Source organism: Quercus robur, chromosome 7 (assembly GCF_932294415.1).
Source record: "Quercus robur chromosome 7, dhQueRobu3.1, whole genome shotgun sequence".
Taxonomy (NCBI): Eukaryota; Viridiplantae; Streptophyta; class Magnoliopsida; order Fagales; family Fagaceae; genus Quercus; species Quercus robur.
This window is the reverse complement of record NC_065540.1, coordinates 35,100,667-35,123,091: the sequence shown is the minus strand read 5'-3', so window position 1 is coordinate 35,123,091 and position 22,425 is coordinate 35,100,667. Positions and strand designations below refer to the sequence as shown.

Here is a 22,425-nt window from a genome sequence, read left to right as displayed (position 1 = left end):
ATGACAAGGTTTTTCAAGTTGGGGTTTGGGTTCTTTTTTGGTTTACTTACTCTGTGGGAAGATTCAATACTTGATTTCGATTACAAATATATTTGATTTCTCTCATTATAAATTATATCTGCTGTATTTAGTCATTTTGCTGTAGCACGTTTTATCACGTTTGCTACATCAGTTGTCTTGCTCTGGTATCTTTACTTGTTGTATTAGTTATTCTGTTGTAGTACATTTTAATTATATTTACCGTGTTAGCTATTATACTAGCTAAACCTTTTCTACTAAAACTTTCTTATTTCTTTGTTATTATGTGTTTTACTTTTGACACAAACTAATCATTATCCTGCCATAAGTATATATATATATATATATATCTCGTTTCTCATGTTCTGCAAAATATATTTTGTAGATGTATATGTGAATACGTATAAGTATATTTATAAATATGTGTATGTATATATTTGAGAATATGCTAACCCATGTAAGCTAACATTTGCTTGATTGGTGTTTTCTTTGGGTTTTAGATTTGTTTATGTGCAGGAAGTAGAAAAGTATTTCTGCAGTAAAAAAATGAAGACTTGTCATTCACATTGCAAAAGGCTTTACTGTACGACAGAAGACTTTAATGCACAACAGACAGCTTTAATGCACAGCAGACAACTTTATGGCACAACAAAAGGCTAAACTGCACGACAGGAGGCTTTAATGCACAACAGACAGCTTTAATGCACAACAGACATCTTTAATGCATAGCAGAAAACTTTACTACATAGCAAGAAGCTTTATTGCATAGCAGAAAGTTTTATTGCACAGCTGATGGTTTTACTGTTCAGTAGAAAGTTTTGCTACATAGCAGAAAAGTCAGTCCTACGACAGAAACTGGAGAAAAGTTCATTCCGCGGCAGAAACTGGAGAAAAGTTCATTCTGTGGCAGAAATAGAGGATAAGCCCATTTTGCAGCGTCTTCCCTTGGACTTGGACTCAGCGTTTGTGCACAAATTAGCAGCGGCAGAGTGGTATTTTAGAGCCCATTCCGAGGAGCGTTAGACCCAACTTCCTTCTTAGAAAAAGCCTAGACTAAGCATTGTCCAATAACATCAAGATGCATGTCTAAGGTACAAGAAATGTAAAAAAGAACTCTCGACAATAGTTTAGTAATAATTGCATCCTTTATGGCATGTCCTATATGTGTGGCATAAACCTCACTTCCTCCCTCCCCAATTATCTATCTAATAAAAGAAAAACCAAAACATAAATAATTAACTCAATTTTGTGTAAGAGTTTAAGTAATAACTCTGTTGTAATAACATTTTTTATGGTCTCCTATATTTAGGTTTTGACCCCAATACTTCCCTTATCTACCTATCAAAAACACTCAACTATGTGTAACAAGTAAATCTATATGTAATGTGTAAAAGAATGATATGATTTTTGGCTAATTTCTGTTTAATATATGATTCGTCATTTAAAATTCTATTTTATAAGGACAATACCTTCTTAATATAGCACAACTAAGGGGATGTTTGGTACCACAACTTAAACAATAGTTTTCAATTTTTAAAAAATATTACACATATTTCCACACATTTTTTCACCCACACGTATTTCCAAAAAATTACAAACAATGTTACTAGAACAACATTACCAAACAAGCCTTAAGTTTTTGTCAATCTCCCTAGGCTCATATATAAGTCAACAACTTATAAATGATATTTCTTTGTTGCCTCTGCTCTAGTTAGGAAAAAAGTATCTCCTTTGTCCACTTCATAAGATAATTTTTGCTAGCTAGGTGGCTTTGCACGTGCAAAATTGAGCATGTAAGAATTCTCTTAGTTCCCTCCAAATTCATGATTCCCTAAATATAAACCCCAATTTTAAATGTATAAACTTGGAAAGGAAATTTGAAATAACCCAAATTCTTTCTTATTTCTTAAACAACCTTCGAAATTGAAACAAACTATTATCATGTGCAAGACAACAGAAAAGAAAAAGATACAAATATACATGAATACAACAATACTATAATGTACTACTACTAGTGTACATATTATAATTGATAATTAATACTAAAACATTCTTTGAAAATATAATTAAGTTTTTTAAACCTTATGTTTAAACATTATCCACAAACTTAGAAAGAACCTCATTCATAACTGGGCGCACTTTAAAGTTGGCCTCCAATGCTATGGCTTTGGGCATAGTTGTCCCGTCACTTTCAGCCATGTCAATCGCTTTCTCACCCAGCCTCTCCCACTCAAAGCATTGAATCAATGATCCCAAAGTTAAACTCATAGTTCGTTGTGCAAGGCCTGCCCCAGGACAAGATCTCCTCCCTAGTCCAAATGGCATTAACTTGTATGCGTCAGCCTTGTTAGTTTCAAACCTTTCAGGCTTAAAACTAGCTGCATCATCCCACACATTAGGGTCTCTATGAATGGCCCATGCATTAACCAATAATATTGTGTTATGTGGAACATCATATCCTTGGATGGTACAATCATCTGAAGACATGTGAGGTAGGAGCAATGGGGCTGTTGGATACAATCGAAGGGTCTCTAAGATAATACTTTGAAGATAGGATAATTTAGAGATGTCCAATTCATTGATCAATTTGTCTTCTCCAATTTGGTTGTCTAATTCAACTGTAACCTTCTTCAATACATTTGGATGGTTGAGAAGATTGGCCATTGCCCATTCTAATGTTGCTGATGATGTGTCAGTCCCTGCAAGTATCAAAACCTATCCAATATACATTAAAAAATAGATTTATTTTTGGTAATATTAAAAATGGGTGATCCCTATATATTCCAAACTTGATTAAACCATCTCAAGTAACTCTCCCCATCTTTTCATCAATAGGGATCACCCATATTTTGATTTCCTTATATTACTACTCAGCTAGATTTATTTTTTTGTTTATTTTTATAGTTCTAATAGTATTTAGCTAACTTAACATTTTTATTACATTTAAGATAATTTTATTAATATATTTTCTTTTAACAGTCCAAAATGCCATCGAGCATAGTTGGTCTTATAGAAGTCATATAAATTTTTTACATTAACCTAATATGTATTCTACGTTTACACAATATTTCTAATATGTTTCTTCTTTTCATCCACCTTATTCTTCTCCTATCATTCACATTTTATTTAACCTCTCCATATTTATGAATTATAATTTCACTAAAAAATATTTTGAGAAAAAAAGTAGAGAAAATATTATAAATTAAGGACTGTTGATAACATAAAAATATAACTTTGAGAAAATGCAAAGACCAATCTATTTGACATTAAAATATTTCTCTCAATTCGACTCAATTTAAACAAGCTTGCTTATTATATTATACTCATCAAACCCACAAAAACAAATAGATAGTTTTTTAAAAATAATTTGCTTCCCTTTCTCTTACTGATATCAAAACCCAAATATATAGACATAATTAGCATCCACTTTCTTTATTTCTAAATTTTATTTCTCATATCAGATATTAATTAATAAAAAAGTAAAGAAAAGGAAATGAGGGGAGTTTTTTTTTTTTTTTTTTTTTTTTTTTTTTTTTTTTTAAATATCAAAATTTAAGCACTTTGTAGTTAAGAAAGAATAATCATTAATAATATTGATCCAATATTTTTTTTTCTTTTTCCTTAATTAATTTCAGAGAGTGAGAGTAAACAAAAGAGGATAGCATGGAGGACCTCAAGATACCGTTGGTCCATGCACGAGTTTACCTCAACATGGTAGCAGCACTTGAAATTCAGGTATGTATTATGGGGTTATTTTCATGTTTTGGAGTCTTTTTGAGCGAGTTTAATTTTGAATGAAAACTAGGTGCAATTCTTGGATTTCTAAAGTTCAAATTTTAACTAAATATATACAATATAAAAATAAAATTTAACCATATATACTTCAAGAAAAGCTCGAGAGCTAGGATGGCCATGACCGTATAGAGGTCTAAAAAAAGTTCGGTCTGTGGGGAGATTCAGTTTTTCATGAGTCCAACCAAATTGTGAAGTTTTTTTTTTTTTTTTTTTTTTTGGTTGAGAAACAAACCAAATTATGAAGTCTATATGAAAAAAGAGGCATAATTTATTTATTTATTAAAAAAAATGAATAAAATTCCATATAGAGGAAATTTTGTCAAATTATACTAATTTTGTTTTGAAGAAAGTATTTTAAATTAGTCATTTTAAGGGTACATAATTTTTTTTTTCTACTGAATTATTTCAAGATTACTTAGAAAATTATAATGGTTCTAAAACTGTGAAACATGACTTACTAAAATTGTTTTGAACTTTAACGTTTTAGTTGAAGTTTGAACTCAAAAGATGTGTTTTGAAGTACAATGTTGTATGCAACGTAAAATTATGTTTTTAAAATAAGCTCCATAAAGCTAAGAGTTTTCTAACTCAATTGGTACATGTTGATCAATGGCGAAGACCCCTAGTTTTTACTTTTTTTTTTTTTTTTGAAGTCAAAGAACTATAATTTACAAGCTTGACTATTTCTTGTCTTAGTTTTGTGTCTGAGAAAATATTAGGAGTAGGAAAATTTTATTTCTTTCTTCTGACTTAGGATCTGTTTGAGATCCGCTTATTTTAATGAAATTGAATTTTTTTTTTAAAGTACTGTAGATAAAGGTAAAAGTTAGCTGAAATAGTATAATGAGAATTATGAATTGTATCAAAAAGTGTACTAAGACCCATGAATAATAGCAAAAATAAGCTGAATAATAAAATAAGTTGGCAAATTTCATCCATGCCAAACACACACGTAATTATTTTCTAAAGCCTTTAAGACTTCACATATTTCTAAGGGTTCGTTTGGATACAGCTTATTTTGCTAAAAATTGAAAACTGAAAACATTGTAGCAAAATAATTTTTAAATGTGTGAATAGTGTTGTGGGACCTATTTTTAATATTTTTTTTGGAATAAAATGGTTGTAGGACCCGTGAATAGTGCATGAACAGTACGTGAACAGTGTACTTTATCCCCTAAAGCTGAAACGCGTGGAGAAAAAAAAAAGAAGAAAGAAAAAAAAAATAAAAGAAAAAAAAGAGGTGTGAAACACCAGAAACACAGACACAGGAGAAAAACGCTGAACCCAAATGCTCACTAAGTCTAGAAATAAACCATACACTTCAAGGTTCAAAAGAAAAAGGTGATGTTAGGGTCTGTTTGGATACCACTTATTGCTGAAAATTAAAAACACTGTAATAAAATATTTTTTAAATATATGAATAGTACCGTGAGACCTAGTTTTAAAGTTATTTTTATAAAAAAAAGTACTTGTAGGTCTTGTGAATAATGTACAGGACCCACTAAAAAACGCTGGACGCACAAAACTCCAAACGCTAGATGCTATCAAAACATATACTTAGTTACTCCTCATGTATGCTTTCCTTCTTTAGTTTTATTATTATTATTATTATTATTATGTTTTTTAGAAGTGATGCATATATAGGCCCCGTTTGGTACGCAAGTTTAAATACATGTTTTTAGTTTTTAAATAATATTACATGTATTTCCATATACTTTTTCACCTACACGTATTGTAAAAGTGTTGTGAAACACAATATAAATATAATACAAAGGAAAAAAATTTGGCCTCATTTTAAACTTAGTCCCCCTAAAGACAAATTGCTAATTCCGCTATTAATCTTAATATTTTCAATAAAAACATTTAAAATTTGAATCTATTTCATTAATCATCACACTGAACAGTTCTATTTAATTGTCAAATAAACTATCATACTATTAACACATTCAATAGAGAAAATCGTATAGACACTAATGTGCACTACACCCTCAAGGCCTCAACACTAAACATGTGTACTCCAACACAAAACATATTAATTTAAGTAATTTCACTATTTTATTAATTGTATTTTGCATGAAACCTTTTAAAATTATGGTTAAATGATTAAATTAATAATTTTTAAAAGGTTAAATAATGTAATATTATATTAACTACTTAACACCGTATCCTTTTAGTTGTTTATTCATTTTTCATGATAATTTACGTATAGTTTTCTCCTTATGTATATCAATTGCGCCCTAGTTATTTTATTTATTTATTTATTTATTTTAAAAAAAAGCTCTAAAGAGAGATGGAGTACAGTTACCATTATCAGTCCTTTGATAATTTGGTCCGTGTAATATTCTGGCTGTGATTTTTGCAAAGAAAGCAGATGATCAATCATAGTGTTTCCCTTCTGCTCCTCCTTACTCCTCTTCTCATCAATAAGGGCTTGCCAGAATGAGTCTGTCCTCTTGGCAAGTCTCGTCAAACTCTTCTCCAAACCCCCATGATCAATCCAACGCAACAATGGCACAAACTCTCCTGGATTCGACGCTCCTCCATACTTGAAAACCTCCCGCATTATCTCCCTAAACTGCCTCGCTTCTTCGTCGTCCACCTTCACGTCCTCACCGTACCCATAGTACCTCTTCCCTGCCACCATTCTCATTATTATGTTAAATGTCAGCTCTGAGAACATCGATTTCAACTCTACCTTAGCAAAACCTTGGCACGAGTTGCGTGAGAGTTCTCGTATCAAGTGCTTGACCTCATCCTCTCGAATGCCTAAGAACATGTTGAGGCGGTTAGCTGAGAATATTTCTAAGGCACTGATGCGGCGAAGGTTGCGCCAATGGTCTCCATAAGAGGCTGATGCCATGGTTGTGTAGTTGTAGCTTAGAAGCTTTCCCGCTAGAAAGCGAGGACGGTTGGCTAAAACAATGTCGTTCTTGGTAAAGCATTCTTCAACAGCGGATGGGGATGATACAATGATTACGAGCTGGGACCCGAATCGAAGAGAGAAGATGTTGCCATATTTTTGTGAAAGGTGTTCAAAAGCACGATGGAGAGGTTTCTTAATGAGATGAAGATGACCTAAAATTGGCAAAGAAGGTGGGCTTGGTGGGAGGTGTTTGTGTTTTGTTCTTGTTTGGAGCAAGAACTTGAAAGCTACTGCAAGGAGGAAAAGTAAAGAGAAGAATGAGTAGATTACAATGTGTTCCATGCTTATTTGTTTTTCATATGAGATTGAGATGGTGAAGTGATTTTAATGCTTTTTTATGCTTTGTGACTACGTCTTGGAAACACGTTGTATATATAGGGAGACTGCATGTGTAAAATGTGGTGCAAAGAAAATGTACGGCCCAAAATCCTTGTTTTACTTTGTATTTTTTGTCACTCAAGTTAACAGGCGGGGTTGAATTTTCTGAATCAATTTATTAAAATAGTGGTTAGTACATAATAAGAATGATTTCAATGATTAAGAGTTTTATAATTCAATTAATATACTTTTATGTTTTCAATAAATATATCCATAGTTTAACAATTACTAAAAACTAGTCGCTAACCCGTGCGATGCACGGGAAATGTATTGAGTACAATATATAATTTAATCTTTGTTTATTTTACTACAACACCAAAATTGAATTTGTAAAATAAAATCATATAGCTAAAACATTTGTTAATAGCTATACGTTTTAGACATTTATTATTATTATTATTATTATTATTATTATTATCAACTTAACAATATTTTAATATATGATACCAACATGCTTCAAGAAAATGTCCAACACTGAAAACAATTTTGAAAACAAACTCAACTAAACAGTTTGATGAATAAATATATTACAATCTATAATATAAGCCAAGAAATAAACTTTGAAACCAATATGAACAAAATCTACGTCAAACAAAACCATTTCGATCATTAAGAATATGACTCACTAAAGTCATGAAAAACTCAGGATTCATTACCAAAAAAAAAAAAAAAAAAAGCATCTTTAGTCTTTATAGATTTTGCCTAAGTACCCAGATACGATGACACATACTCACACAAAAAGAGACATAAACACGGACAATTAAAGAAAAAATAAGAAAAACAAAAGAGACGTAAACACGGACAATTAAAGAAAAAATATAGGAAAAAAAAGTTAGGAATAGAAATATAAGATAAAGATGGGTTACCCTCAAAAAGAATAATCCATGGATATTCATTGAAATCTTCTAGATAATTTCTGATAATAGAAAAAATAAAACCCAAAAGTTATGATGTTAAAACTTCCAAAAGGCCAAATTTTTTTTAAAAAAAAAAAAAAATAAGAAGATTCAAAGTTTCAAAAGTATTGAAAAAAAAAATTATATATATATATATATATATATATAATTACGCAATAGAGAAATACAATAGAAAGAAGGGAATCCATGATTATAGCTTTTCCACTTATGTATTAGACTCCTCTCCTTCTTCGGTCAATGCATCAAGGTTAGGGTTATTTGATTTGTTCAATAAAAATTTAAAGATTTAATTAAAAAATTCAGGTCCAGCAATTAAATAAACAAAACAACAATTGACAAACTTATAAGAAAAAGCAACAAATCTATAATTTTTATTGAACAAATCAAATAACCCTAACCTTGATGCATTGACCGAAGAAGGAGAGGAGTCCAATACATAAGTGGAATATGTGAATTGTGAAGCATGAGCCGCCCTCAAAAAAAATCTTGAAGAAAAATAAGTTTTAAGGAGAAAATTGTGTTGCGGCAAAAATAAGTTTTTGGGGCTTAGGTTTTCTACGCAAGCAATTCTTAAATAGTAGAGAGTAGAAGTGGTGGGAGAGTGTCCTTAATTGGCTAGAAGTCTAATTTGCATTGGAAAAGGAAAACAGTGATGAGGTGAAAAATTTAATTTAATTTAAATATTGTGCTGACATGGAAAATTGTGGGAGTTTCAAAAGCTTCGGTTTTATATATATAGATGTGTTATATAGTCATGGTTTTTTTAGTTGGGTTTTCAAAAATGAGGCTACAGCTAACCTATAACCGTGTTTCTAAGAAATGCAGCCTAAACAAACTACTGACCTATAACCATGTTTTTAAATCTCACAATCTAACCTTTGAATTATTAGAATAAATAAATAATGGTATTAGTGGTGTCAGTGTTGAAACTAATTGGGAGTGATTAGTATCGTTTTATTTAAAAAAAATTAAAGCAAGTGAAATAATTTATTTCAATCAAATAAAATTATTTCGAAAAAAAATATTGTATTTCTAATTTAGTCTTTCTCTTAGGCCTAATGGATATTGTCTTTGCATTCCTGGTACAAGAGACAAGAGTTGGAGGAGTTCTATCACACATTTTATGAATGCATCTTAGCTTTATGTTTTTGAGAAGGCATCTTAGCTTTAAATTTTTCATTTTTTATTTTATTTTATAGAATTAAAAAATAAATAAATTATAGGGGTAGTTAACAATTAATATGTTTTAAGAATAGAAAAACAAGATCATGTGAACTTATCAATATATGTTTGCAAAATTTATTTGCATGGATTTACTAAGTGTCGGTTCATACACTTGCGAATCGCAAAGAGAAATGTTATATTCACAATATTTTCATAACAAATCTTAAGTGGCAAGTCTAATGCTGAGCAAAAACGTAATTTTAATGGTGAGTTTAAATTAGAACCAATATCAACTTACCACCTAACACTTCTCCAGTCTCAAATGGTGGCTTAGCCTACGCTTATAATTAAATCATCAAAAGTATCCTTCTAAACAAAGAGATACATAGGATCTATTTAGGATCCGCTTATTTTGCTGAAACTAAAATTTTTTTTACTAAAAATACCGTAGATAAAAATAAAAGTTAGCTGAAATAGTACAGTAAAACTCATAAATAATACCAAAAAACATAATAGGACATTTAAATAATAACAAAAATAAATTAAATAATAAAATAAACTGACTTTTCATGTTGAAGTTAAAGACAAGCCAAAGTCAGGAATAAACCACTGAAGTCTGAAGATAATGTACCGCCGCCCCTGCAGCTGAGATAATTAATAAGCAAAATCACTTAATTATAATTAGTTTTATCACGTGCGATAACTAGTTGATTACATGCATGCGTTGCGTCAGCGAGTACGCATAATTGTTTTCTTTTCTTTTATTTTATCTCCTTCCAATTGCGTCATCGAGTGCGTGATCCCATTAGGATTTGCTTCTAACAATGGAACTTGGAAAAATAAAAACCTGTCGGCATGCAATAGTTGGAAAAAAAAGTGATAAAATAAATAATAAAAAATTCAAGGATCAAGATTCCACATCCATTTATTTGCTTACGTATTGGCATACGCAAACATATATGTATATACACACATGATCAAGAAGCCAATTACATTTAGGTGTGAATGATATTTAAATTCTAATTTCTAAGTCTTTTATTCCATGATAAAAAATTAAATCTCAAATCAGAGACAGCAATGAGATTTTTTTATGAATATGTTTACTGTTAGGCAGGGGCGGAGTTGTGTTTTGGGCGGCGGCGGCGGGATAATTAAATATATATAATTATTTTAATGTTTTCAAAATTTAGTCTATAAAAATAAGAGCTGGCTCCCCCAAATATTTGAATTAGTCCAATAATACTTTTTAAAAAAAAATTGGTCTAATAGTAATAAAGATATAATTTTATTTTTTATTGTAAAATGTGCTTTTATATCTGTTAAATATTTGATAAAGTTTGGCATCAAATATGTTTGAATCTATTTTTTTTAACCTGTTATGTGGCAATTAACAAGTTATTGACTCATTAAAAAAATCTTGCCATTAAAACTATACATGAAATGTGTCTTTAGTTGCCACATAATAGGTTAGACTTAAATAGTTTCAAATATGTTTGGAGACTAATTTTTTTCTCCAATTTTTGGATCATTCATATTCTTGAAAATTTCATTAGTTAAATTGAAAGATTTTTTACTTACTTTAGTATAAAATTTGATAATTTGTATTTAAAATGAAATTTTATAAGAATTTCACTATGAAAATGGAAAAAATGAATTTTATTTTATGAAAGATCACCATCAAACATAATTTTGATTGAAAATACTAAACTCTATTTTTTTTTTTGCTAGGTGTGTGTATATATATAACTTATCAAATAAAAAAGCGTGTGTATATATATGTGTGTGTGTGTGTATAATAATAAAAACGTGTGTATATATATATATATATAGAGTTGGGTTCAAGTAACACCTAGTGTAAATCTAAATAATATTACACCAATCAATATTTTTTAATTGGATGTGAATTTTGACAAATCGACCGTTGGATTACATTATCTTTGTATATTCTCTATGCTTGCAAAATTCTAAGGTAATCAAAGATTAATAGTTATGTTATCTATCAATTGTATAAATTCGAGTTTTTGTAGTTGAAAATAATGTATAAAAGATGATTTTGTGTGTGAGTATGTGGGGGTTGTCTTGATAAATATATTAGTGCCACAACTTGGCCCCCCAAACAAAAATTCCTGGCTCCGCCCCTGAGTCTAGGGTTCCTATAACTTTATTTTACCTTTAAAAAGCAAACTAGCATTAATCCAATGAAATTCTCTTATATAGAAGATACTAAAATTTCATTACAGAGAAATTTTTTTAAGGAAGTCTTTTAGCAGTAAAACAGTAAGATTAAATTCTTACTATTATATATGATGATGCAAAAATCCTTTGAAAAAATATACTAAACTTTACTTTTCTTAATTTAAATTTATGGCATAATATTTAATTCAAAAGGATTTAATTAGTAAAATTTAAACACATACTGCTAAAAAAGTCATATGAATTTCATAATCATGAAATCAGTGCTCCATCGTATTAAAAAAGTGAAGTTACTTCTTCTCTACAATAATCTCTTAAATATGTTATCTAGATAACCATAAAATATATTGGAGATCACGGCATAGGAGAAGAATACGTTATGTGCATAAATCTTTCATAGTTCTAAGAATGGATTTGATTTTTACAAAAAATAATTTTACCATATCAGATTATGCCTTTTCCCGCATTTTCCCATCAACCAAATTGAACGTTAATTAAACAAACTATATATATATATATATATATATATATATATGGACCAAATTAGAAAATGAAACATACCCACTTATCATCTCCTCTCCAAAATCAATTGGAACAGAGCCTATAAGACCAAGATAGTTTATTAGGGAAGTTTTCTTAAAAAAAAAAAAAAAAAACCATAAAAAACACAAACCCAAAGCCTTTAAATTAATTAAGAAATTCTTAAGATATCGATATGCTTAGCATAATCAATTAGAAGAGGGACCATCATTTGCAACATAAACTGCCATTTGCTCATCTTATTTACACGGATTTCAAATACAACACCACAAACAAATTATACATTTATGTAATTAACATATTTTCACGTATTTCAAACACAACACCACACACAAATTACACGTTTATGTAATTAATATAGAAATGGGTCAGGAAACAAATCAAATGTTGTAAAATATGAAAAAAAAGAATTTGTTCAATAAAATATTAAGCCCTATTGCCCTAACTATTTAAGTCTAGCAAAATAAAAAAGAGTAATACTTGATATTAGATTTAAAACAAAGCAATCAAGTTCCAAAAGTCACGTACAAATATCTTAATCAAAACCACACCTAAATCATATCATATCAAAGAAATCTATTATAAAGGTTTCGCTTGAATACAACTTATTTTGCTGAAAACTGAAAACACTATAGCAAAATAAATTTTAAATGTGAAAATAGTACCATGGAACCCATTTTTAATATTTTTTCCTGAATAAAGTGGGTGTGGGTCCCGTAAACAGTGTGTAAATAGTGCATGAACAGTACACAATGTCTCCTATACAGTGTAATCCGCGTGCATGAACAGTGTGGGTTACTGTTCATAAGCCTAAATGCACTATTCATGTTCCATGAACAGTGCAAGAAGCAAACGCAGCTCAGGGAAACGCAAATCCAAACGCTCACAAAGAAGCAAAATAAAGGACACCCATTTAAGTTTTTGGTTTCTCTTAGATAAGTTTTATTTATTTATTTTTTGAATTCTCAACTTTTGAACTATTTTGTGTGTTTTAGGTTTTGATTATTTTATGTATTTAGTTTTAAGTGTTTTGATTTTTTCAATTGACTATCATTACGAAGAATTTGGTTCAAAACATGTCTTTTATGTTCTGTAGTGCAATCTGATTCTAGGTTACTTTTATTTGTTGATTGTTAAGACTTAATCAATGTTTATCTATTTTTATATTTTGTTTGTGTTTTGAGTTAATTTCTTAGCTAGTATGTGAAATTCCTACCATATTTCTTTGAAAGTTTAACTAAGTTCAATTTAGAATTCCTCCCATACCTTTTTAGATCATGGATAATATTTAGCTAAATTAGATTCATCGGTCCAAATTCCTATGTAAGTCTATCTTTATTTTAACTTCTTTTTTCATTTTCTTTTTTAAAAGCTCATAAATTTGGATTGCTTTTCATGTGTAATATTAATATATGTGTTCTTAAAGGCTAAAGCACAATATAAAGAAAATTCATGATTATAGCCGTGCAACGCATGAGACTTTCACTAATATCTAAATAAAAACCAATCCAACCAAAAGTGAATCATATTTAACGCCCGAGTAATACTGCATTCATAAATTATTTTACAGCATTTTTATAAACTGATGTTGTAGCCAATTTCATATTGGTTTTCATCTAAGCGTACCACTAACATCACTTTATCATTTACTAATAACCAATCACCACATCAATAGTTTGTAAATTTTTTTTGTAAAAAATTTTGTATCTTTAGCGTTACTCTTTAATGAGGTGGTTAACATTTAACAATGTTGTGGTGGGAGGTTGGATGTTGATGGCCAGTCTAACAGTGTTTGGCACTGTAAGACCTCTCTCTCTCTCTCTCTCTCTGGGTGTGTTTGCGCGCATGCGTGCCTCATGGAGTTTGTCTTTCTATGTGCCCACTGTTTCAACAGTCTAATGTTGGTGGAACACTGAATTTTTGCTTGACTTATACAATCGTGGCCTCAAAATTCTCTGTTTCTCTCTGTGCCATGCTGACTCTCACGCACTCTATGATCCTCTCGATCTTAGACTTTTGTTTTTTAATAGATGGTGAAACAATGCATTTTAAGGAATTCAACAACTTTATCTTTTGAACTATACATGTGACAAAAGTTCAAACTCTCAATAGAGCGATATAGAAAAATATAAATCATTTTAAGAATTTTAAAGAATAAACTCTCTCTTAGGCTTTGCTATTGTAAATTTTATTAATCAGAACGCATAACTTTTAAAAGCATTACCTTTTCTTTCTTTTTTGTTTTCAATGAGAAGAAAACAAAAATGACATGAAAATAAATTCATTTTAGATGTTCCGTTCTCTGAATGATCAAATCAAAAGCATATTACTATGATGTTTGACAATATATATGCATGATACAATTGGTTCAATCAATTTTTTATTTTTTATTTTATTTTTATATTAATACAAATACCAACTTAATATTTAAGCCCCATTCTATTATAAAATTCAGGCATTAAAGTGTGCGTTTGGTGTGACTATGTTTATAATATATAAATTAAGACAACCTACTTTTTAACCATAAATTTTTAAAAGGCATAATCTTTTTAAAAGGCATGGGCATGATGAGGTGGTCACCTATTGCATGATAACGTGGTCATGATGGTTGACTACTAAATAAAATCATAATGATGATATATATGGCCCAATAAACTAATAAGAAAAGAACCTTCTTTTTATACCATGTGATGTGGTTAAAATGTTAAATAGTTTTATGGCATGTGGACAATTGTTGTAAAATTCAGTTAGACATGCATGTGAATCATGAGACTAACTAGTTTGTTACAAGTTACAAACGGGCCAGGTTTTCTCTTTTAAACCAATGAGGTCTACCGATAGCCATTGGTGCTATTTATATGCTAATGTCAAGTTCTTGACTTCACTCCCAAAACAAACCTATGTATGTTTCGCAAGGTAGCCAGTTGAACAACTAAAACATGGCCCTACACAAAAAAAGTCTCAAATAACACCACGACATTTTTGTGATAGCTTTTGTCTACAATTTCACTTAATATATTTGTATTGAATGTAATTTTTTGCAAATTCATCATTGAATTACATTTTTTTCTTATATTCGATCTATACTTAAAATTTTTTCTAAAAAATCAAAGATTAAGAGCTATGATATTAATCAACTTTGTCCCTATTTTTTAGCATAGCTTCAAAAATAGATAGAATTAAATTGAATTGAATATACTCAATTAGATGTTTGTTCAATTTTATTTTTTTAATTGTGTATTTTGAAATTATTATTATTATTATTATTATTATTATTAAGGACAAAGTTTAGCACTATAATAGTTAGGAGCTATCTCTTCCAACTCATTACATGGAGATTTAATAAGAACAAAGTTTAGCTACAAAATTGGTTATAGCCTAAGGTTACAACTTTACTCAATAAAATAAACATTATTATATATTTTGAAAATCTAACTGTTGAATTGCATGTTCTTTACACTCTCAATACGCATGTCAAATTTTGTGTTAATCAGATATTATTTATTATATGATCTAAAAGTTTATATTTTATACATAATTTTAAACTACAAAAACTTGCAATTTAAATAATGATAGGCCAAAAACGTATTGACCTCTTGTGATGAATTAATTGATTAATTAGCCAAGTTTATTAATTAATCAAATTAACATGCAAACGTATGGTAGCACAAACAAATCACCAATTAAACTAAGTGCAGTGAAAATTAAATTGACACGGTGATTTGTTTATGAATAGGAAAAACCAACACGGCAAAAACGAGTAGTGATTTGTTTAAGGTCACCACTCCCGAAATTTCACTATTATCACAACAAGCGATTGCAAGTAAATGAATCTTAGTACCTTATACCAACCTACAATTGAACCCTTACCCCAATATCTAATTGGACTTGTTCTGTAGTGACAATTTCTCCTTTTGATGCACTATTTCCAGTACATGACTAACCAATTACGCGGATTCCAGTACGCGACTTCAATCACCAACTAGAGAAGGTTATTAGCTGCAAAGTTCTTCAGTTCATCCCAACGATGAAGATCAAGAAGATGCTTGGTCACAAAACCCTACGGTACACAAAACACGACAACTTCTTCACAAGAACGATGAACTAAGGCAAATTCTGTCTCCGGTTACAACTTGCTTGAACAAACTTTACTCAACACTTGTGTAACTTGTGTCCACTTTGACAACCCTTAAAATAATCATTTTATATGTCTAGGATTGTGAGAAAAGAAAAGCCAAATACATAATCTCGGATTGGAGTCAAAACAGAATAGAGTCAAAACAGAATTGAAATTCTATTTTTCATAAACCTCAACAGATGCCTATCTGTCGAGTAGCTGTCGAGCCACGGGGCTAGAACAGTTCTTCAAGCTCGATAGATAACTAGCTATTGAGTTAGTTATTGAGTTTTAATGAACTTGCACTTTTCAGCTTGAATCTTGGACAGACTTGCATGGTTTCAACACTTGATCTTAAAACACAGTTTCTTGAAGTATTAAACACATCCTAGATCTACCTAAATACAAGTAAATTGCGTTTTGTCAAAGGATTAACCAATTACATAAAATAGTAATATATGTTCCTAACAAGTGAATCACATATGTCCTAACAAATAATTTATTGATGACATAGTTATTAATTTTTAATTTTCTAGAAATTTTGCAAGTATGAAGGATATAAGAAGAAAATGTAATCTAATGATAGATTTGTCAAAATTCATTTCCAATAAAGAGATGTTGAATAAGGTTGTAACCTAATGTTACGACTAATTTTGTAGCTAAATTTTGTCTATTTAATAATTCATGTATATTATTTAAATAAGTCAATGGCTCATTCAAGAAGTCATGTGACTAAAATTACACGTGAATGGTCTTTTCAACTACCACAAAATGGGTCGGAAGAAGATAGTATCAAACTAGTTTGAAGGTAAGCTTTTTCCTATTATTATTTGCTCATAATGGAAGGAAGGCATTAGGGTAGCTTGGTTTAAACAAGTGACATAGGAATTGAAAATTTGAAGGGATGAGTAGGAGGGTGCTACTTAGGCTACAAGGGGACAAAGTTTGGCTGATAAACAAGGTTATAGCTAATAGTTACAACTCCTACTAAAACATTAACATGACTATATATTTTTTGAAAATCTAGCTGTTGGATTGCGTAATTTTTTACTACAAAAATTTGAAATTTAAATATTTGATTGTTGACATAACTATTGATTTTTGATCTTATGGAAATTTTGCAAGCATGAAAAATATAAGAAGAAAATGTAATTTAATAGTGAATTTGTCAAAATTCTCATTTAATAAAAAGATATTTAATAAAGTTGTAGACATTCATTACAATCAAGTTTATAATCAAATTTTGTCCAGTTACAAGCCTATTGGTGAAATGGGGATTTGGAACATATAGCAATGAATCTACTACATTATCTTAGTCAACTCTGAACACATTTCACATACAAAACCAAAAGAAAAAATTATTGTCCAAAAACAATTAATTAAATGAGATATTTTGTGTATGATTTTTCAAATCTCTACACTTCTATTTTATTTTATTTTATTTTTTTATAGAGAAATACAAATAATTTCTTCTAAGTTGAATTCGGAAATGCTAAATAGTTTGTTTTGCTTGTATCATATACCTAAGCCCATATTGAACATCCAAAACGTAGGAAAGGAAATATTTCAATTATTGATATTCTTTCTCATTAGTTAAAGAAAATTTCTAACTTGATAAAATTTAAATATATAGTACAAGCAAAAAAGAAAATAAAAGGAAGAAGATAAAATTTAGTTATTATGAAAGTGTTTACTAAACAATTTGTACCACAACTCTAAAGTATACTTTGCAAATATAGCTAAGCTACTCCCTAAAAACCCAAGGATATAGTTCAAACATCATGCATAGACATGGAAAGAATCTTATGCATGATAGGGCGTGCTTTACACATGGCTTCCAATGGTATGACTTTTGGCATGGTTATTCCATTACCTTCAGTCATGTCAACTTTTTCATTAGTAACTCTTTCCCACTCAAAGCACTGAATCAGTGATCCCAATGTCAAGCTTATTGTACGTTGGGCAAGGCCAGTCCCAGGACAGGCCTTCCTCCCCAATCCAAAAGGCATTAACTTATATGGGTCGCATTCACCAATTTCAAACCTTTCAGGTTTAAAACTAGAAGTATCTTCCCACAATTCAGGATCTCTATGTATGGCCCATGCATTGACCAATAAAATTGTGTCACGTGGTATATCATATCCTCCGATGGTACAATCATTAGAAGAGAAATGAGGTACTAACAAGGGGGCAGCAGGGTACAATCGAAAGGTCTCTGAGATGATACATTGAAGATAGTGTAATTTAGAAACATCTAGTTCGTCTATTAATTTCTCTTGTCCAATTTGATTGTCCAAGTCTACCCTAGCCTTCTTCAACACATTAGGATGATTAATCAAATTGGACATTACCCATTCTAATATAACTGCTGATGTGTCAGTTCCTGCAAGTATCAAGACCTACACAAAATGTGTTTAAAAGAATAAAAAAAAAATGAAATAAACAAAGGATTGATTCGATACTCAACGAAAAAAAATCACTTTCTTAGAGATATATAATCTTACCCGAAAGAAAGGAAAAATTGGGGAAGTTTTCTAACAATTAGCTATAATCAAGTTAATTTTAAGTGATCGTCCATCGATAATCATATCTTTTGTGATGTCTCATGTCTATGATTCGAGCCCACCTCCCCACTCTCCTATTATCTACCCATAAAAATGCTATATTAACTTAATTATATTTAAGGGTTTTCAAGTAGTAGCCATGTGATAATAAGATTGTTTGTGGTATCCTATTTCTATGTTTTGACCTCAATTTCCCTCTTATCTACCTATCAAAATCATTCAACTATGTGTAACATGTAAATCTTTTATAAGAAATCTAAAATATAAAGAAACATCTAAGAACAAATGTGTAACTTGTTAAAGAATGATATGATTTTAGGATCATTAAACCCCTCCATTATTTACCAAAAAAATAAAAACTTGCCATCAAAATATAAATCATAAAGCCACACTATAAAGTATATATCAACAATTCTCTCTCTCTCTCTCTCTCTCTCTCTCTCTCTCTCTCTCTAAAAAGGGTAAAACTATATATATGTAGAAGAGGCATGGCTCATGGATTTTTATTTTTACTTTTTTTCCCTCTCCTTGAATAAAAAAGGTCATACATGAATTTCATGTGATTTTTTTTAATAGTGTAAGAACTTCTAAACTTATTAAGAAACTTTAAAAAACTTTAATTATTGAGAACACAATTCACTTTAAAAATCTATCTAAAATGATCTTGAAATTATTATTTTTGGATATAGGATTTTAATTGTGCTTTTCTTATAAATAGAATTTCATTTTTTAATATATAATTCTTCATTTAAAATTATATTTCATATATTTTTAATCTAGTACGGCTAAGTTTTTTCCAACACACACACATATTCAATAAGTCTAGAACCACCATAATTAATAAAGTATTTCAAAACTCCTAAGGACAAATTGACAATGATAGATGATAAAGTTATTTTAATCGTGAATTCAAATGAGAATCAATTAAAATTTGTTAGCTTTATTGTTAAGGAAAATATTATGAAAATCGTTGTGTCTATAATATTATGGACAAAATTTAGTTACAAAATTGGTTATAGCCTTACTCAATATCTTTTTATTGGAGGTGAATTTTGACAAATCTACCATTGGATTACATTTTCTTTTTATATCCCTGATGCTTGCAAAATTTTTAGTAAATTAAAGATCAATAGCTATGTTATCAATAAATTTTTTAAATTGCAAGTTTTTGTAGTTTAAAATTATGTATAAAATATAAACTTATAGATTATTTAGTAAATAATATCTAATTGGTACAGAATTTGACATGTGTATTAAAATCGTAAAGAACATGTAATTTAATTGTTAGATTTTCAAAACATGTAGTAATATTAATATTTAAAAAAAAAAAGTTATAGTTTTAAGCTACAATTAATTTTATAACTAAATTTTATTCTAATATCGATCTGTATATTAATATATCACGATTAATAGATCATGTAACACTTTTTATATGCCACTTTCTTCTTTTTTCATTAAATACATGACATACCATAATTAGTAAACATAAAATAAAACATAAAAACCGGTACAGAGGACTTACATTCCGGCAAATAGGATCCAATAATTCACACTGCATGTATCACATTATTAGTAGAGGCGTCTACACCCTCGTTTATAACGTACTTGTGTGAGAGATAGATATATATATATATATATATATATTTATATAGTGTAAAACCTATTACACACACACAAAAGTGTGCAATAAACATCGCAAAAAATATAAAATAAATAACACAAGTACGTTATGTCCTATACATACAAATGAGATGAATTCCTCCCAAATAATAGAGTAGTCATTTGCGTGTAGACCACTTGGCCTAACAACCGCCCATGTGGCAAGATATATGCCATACATAAGATAGCAACACAAGATTAAATTATAGCGTCTACTAGTGCCACGTTTCCGACTCCAATGACACTCATTTTTCTTCGAGATCTTATATGATCACACAATTATCCATACACTTTTGTTAAAATTTGCATTAATATTAACATGTGAATGGATTATATATATATATATATATATATGGTACCCTAATAGTACTTTGTGAAAACAATAATCCAACCACTGCTTATTACATGTCTAAATTGTGAAAATATGCGCCCAAGAGCAATCACATTAAAGACTGCAAAATTGTGCAAAATACAAAAGTTAAAGTGGTTAATTTTACGCATTTTAATCCAAAAAACACTTACTTTAGTGCTTGCAAAATTGTGCATATATACAAGCTTTGCATTTGATATTTTACTATTTGTTTCTCTCTCTTATAATTTATTTTCACTTTTGCATCATTGAAGGAAATAATAAAAAAATGTAAAAGAATGAATATTTTATTGAATAAATTATTAGAATAAATAAATTGACGTGAATTGTTTTTGTAAAAGTGAGGGTGTAAAATAGAAAAAATATATATATTTTTTTGGCAAAATAAACAATATTTTACTATCGTTTGATGCGGTTGCTCTAAGTCTGTAATCTAGATATTTTACTTTTGTTCAGAGAAAGATGTAGTATGGGTCAGAATGAAGAGAGAAATTAATGAAGTGTAGCATTTACCATCATAAGCCCTTTGATAATTTGGTCGGTGTAGTATTCCGGTTGTGATTTTTGCAATGAAAGAAGATGATCGATCAAGTTGTTCCCTTCCTCTTCCTTATTCCTCACTTCATCAATTAGACTTTGCAAGAACACATCCGTTCTCTTGGCAAGTCCCTTCAACTTTTTCTCCAAACCCCCATGATCAATCCACCGCAACACCGCCACAAACTCTCCTGGATTCGACGCCCCGGCTAACTTTACTATCTCATTCATTATCTCCCTGAACTGCCTTGCTTCTTCCACGTCTTTCACATCTTCCCCATAGTACCTCTTCCCTCCCACCATTCTCATTATAATGTTAAATGTCAGCTCCGAGAACATAGATTTCAACTCTACCTTAGCGAAACCTTGGGTCGAGTTGTTTGACAGTTTGCGTAGCAAGTGCTTGATCTCGTCCCTTCGAATGCCTAAGAACATGTTGAGACGATTTGTTGAAAAGATTTCTAAGGCACTGATGCGGCGAAGGTTGCGCCAATGGTCTCCATAAGGGGCTGATACCATAGTGGTGTAGTTGTAGCCTAAGTGCCTGCCCACTGAGAAACGAGGACGGTTGGCTAAAACAATGTCGTTTTTGGTGAAACATTCTTCAACTGCAGATGGGGATGATATGATGACCACAAGTTTGGAACCAAATCGAAGAGAGAAAACGTGACCGTATTTTTGTGATAGGCGGTGCAAAGTGCGGTGAAGAGGTTTCTTAAGGAGATGGAGATGACCTAAAATTGGTAGAGAAGGTGGGCTGGGTGGAAGGTGTTTGCGTTGTGTTCTTGTTTGAAGGAAAATTTTGAAAGCAATGAAGAGGAGGAGAAGCGAGCTCAAAGATGAGTAGAGCAAGATGTCTTCCATACCACATATGTTTTTTTTTTTTTTTTTTTTTTTTTTTTTTTTTTTTTTTTTTGGGTATGTGAAAAGATTATGATGAATATATATATATATATATATATATGAATATATATATATATATATATGAATATATATATATATATATATATATATGTGGTATACATAAGGGGGCTACGTGTAAGAGTTTAATCCAAGAAATGAACTAACATAAAAATGCTAACTTAGTTAATAGATTAGACACAATACTTTTCCTTTTATTTGTTCACAATTATTGATATAATCAATTGTAATGAGTTTACGTATAATTAAAAAAAAAAAGTGTATCAATAATAAAATGTGAAATAATTCGTTGATGACAAATTATATTATTAATTTATTAAAATAAATAT

General features: G+C 29.9%; 2 protein-coding genes across 2 annotated transcripts; both read right to left on the bottom strand.

The window, feature by feature from the left end:
- Nucleotides 1-2,060: 2,060 nt before the first annotated feature.
- Nucleotides 2,061-7,026, bottom strand: LOC126693216 (cytochrome P450 81Q32-like). Its single transcript, XM_050389121.1, has 2 exons — nucleotides 6,119-7,026; nucleotides 2,061-2,733 (listed from the first exon to the last, which is right to left on the bottom strand). Exons 1-2 carry the CDS (start codon nucleotides 7,016-7,018, stop codon nucleotides 2,107-2,109), a joined length of 1,527 nt encoding a protein of 508 aa, XP_050245078.1. The 5' UTR covers nucleotides 7,019-7,026; the 3' UTR covers nucleotides 2,061-2,106.
- Nucleotides 7,027-17,696: 10,670 nt separating this feature from the next.
- Nucleotides 17,697-22,080, bottom strand: LOC126693217 (cytochrome P450 81Q32-like). The gene is made up of 2 exons (XM_050389122.1): nucleotides 21,152-22,080; nucleotides 17,697-18,444 (listed from the first exon to the last, which is right to left on the bottom strand). Exons 1-2 carry the CDS (start codon nucleotides 22,037-22,039, stop codon nucleotides 17,818-17,820), a joined length of 1,515 nt encoding a protein of 504 aa, XP_050245079.1. The 5' UTR covers nucleotides 22,040-22,080; the 3' UTR covers nucleotides 17,697-17,817.
- Nucleotides 22,081-22,425: the final 345 nt, after the last annotated feature.

Coding starts and splice junctions, on each gene's coding strand:
- LOC126693216 (XM_050389121.1), bottom strand. CDS start 7,018: ATGGAACACATTGTAATCTACTCATTCTTCTCTTTACTTTTCCTCCTT. Junction 2,734..6,118: donor TTATCAAAGGACTGATAATG/GTAACTGTACTC, acceptor TATATTGGATAG/GTTTTGATACTTGCAGGGAC.
- LOC126693217 (XM_050389122.1), bottom strand. CDS start 22,039: ATGGAAGACATCTTGCTCTACTCATCTTTGAGCTCGCTTCTCCTCCTC. Junction 18,445..21,151: donor TTATCAAAGGGCTTATGATG/GTAAATGCTACA, acceptor CATTTTGTGTAG/GTCTTGATACTTGCAGGAAC.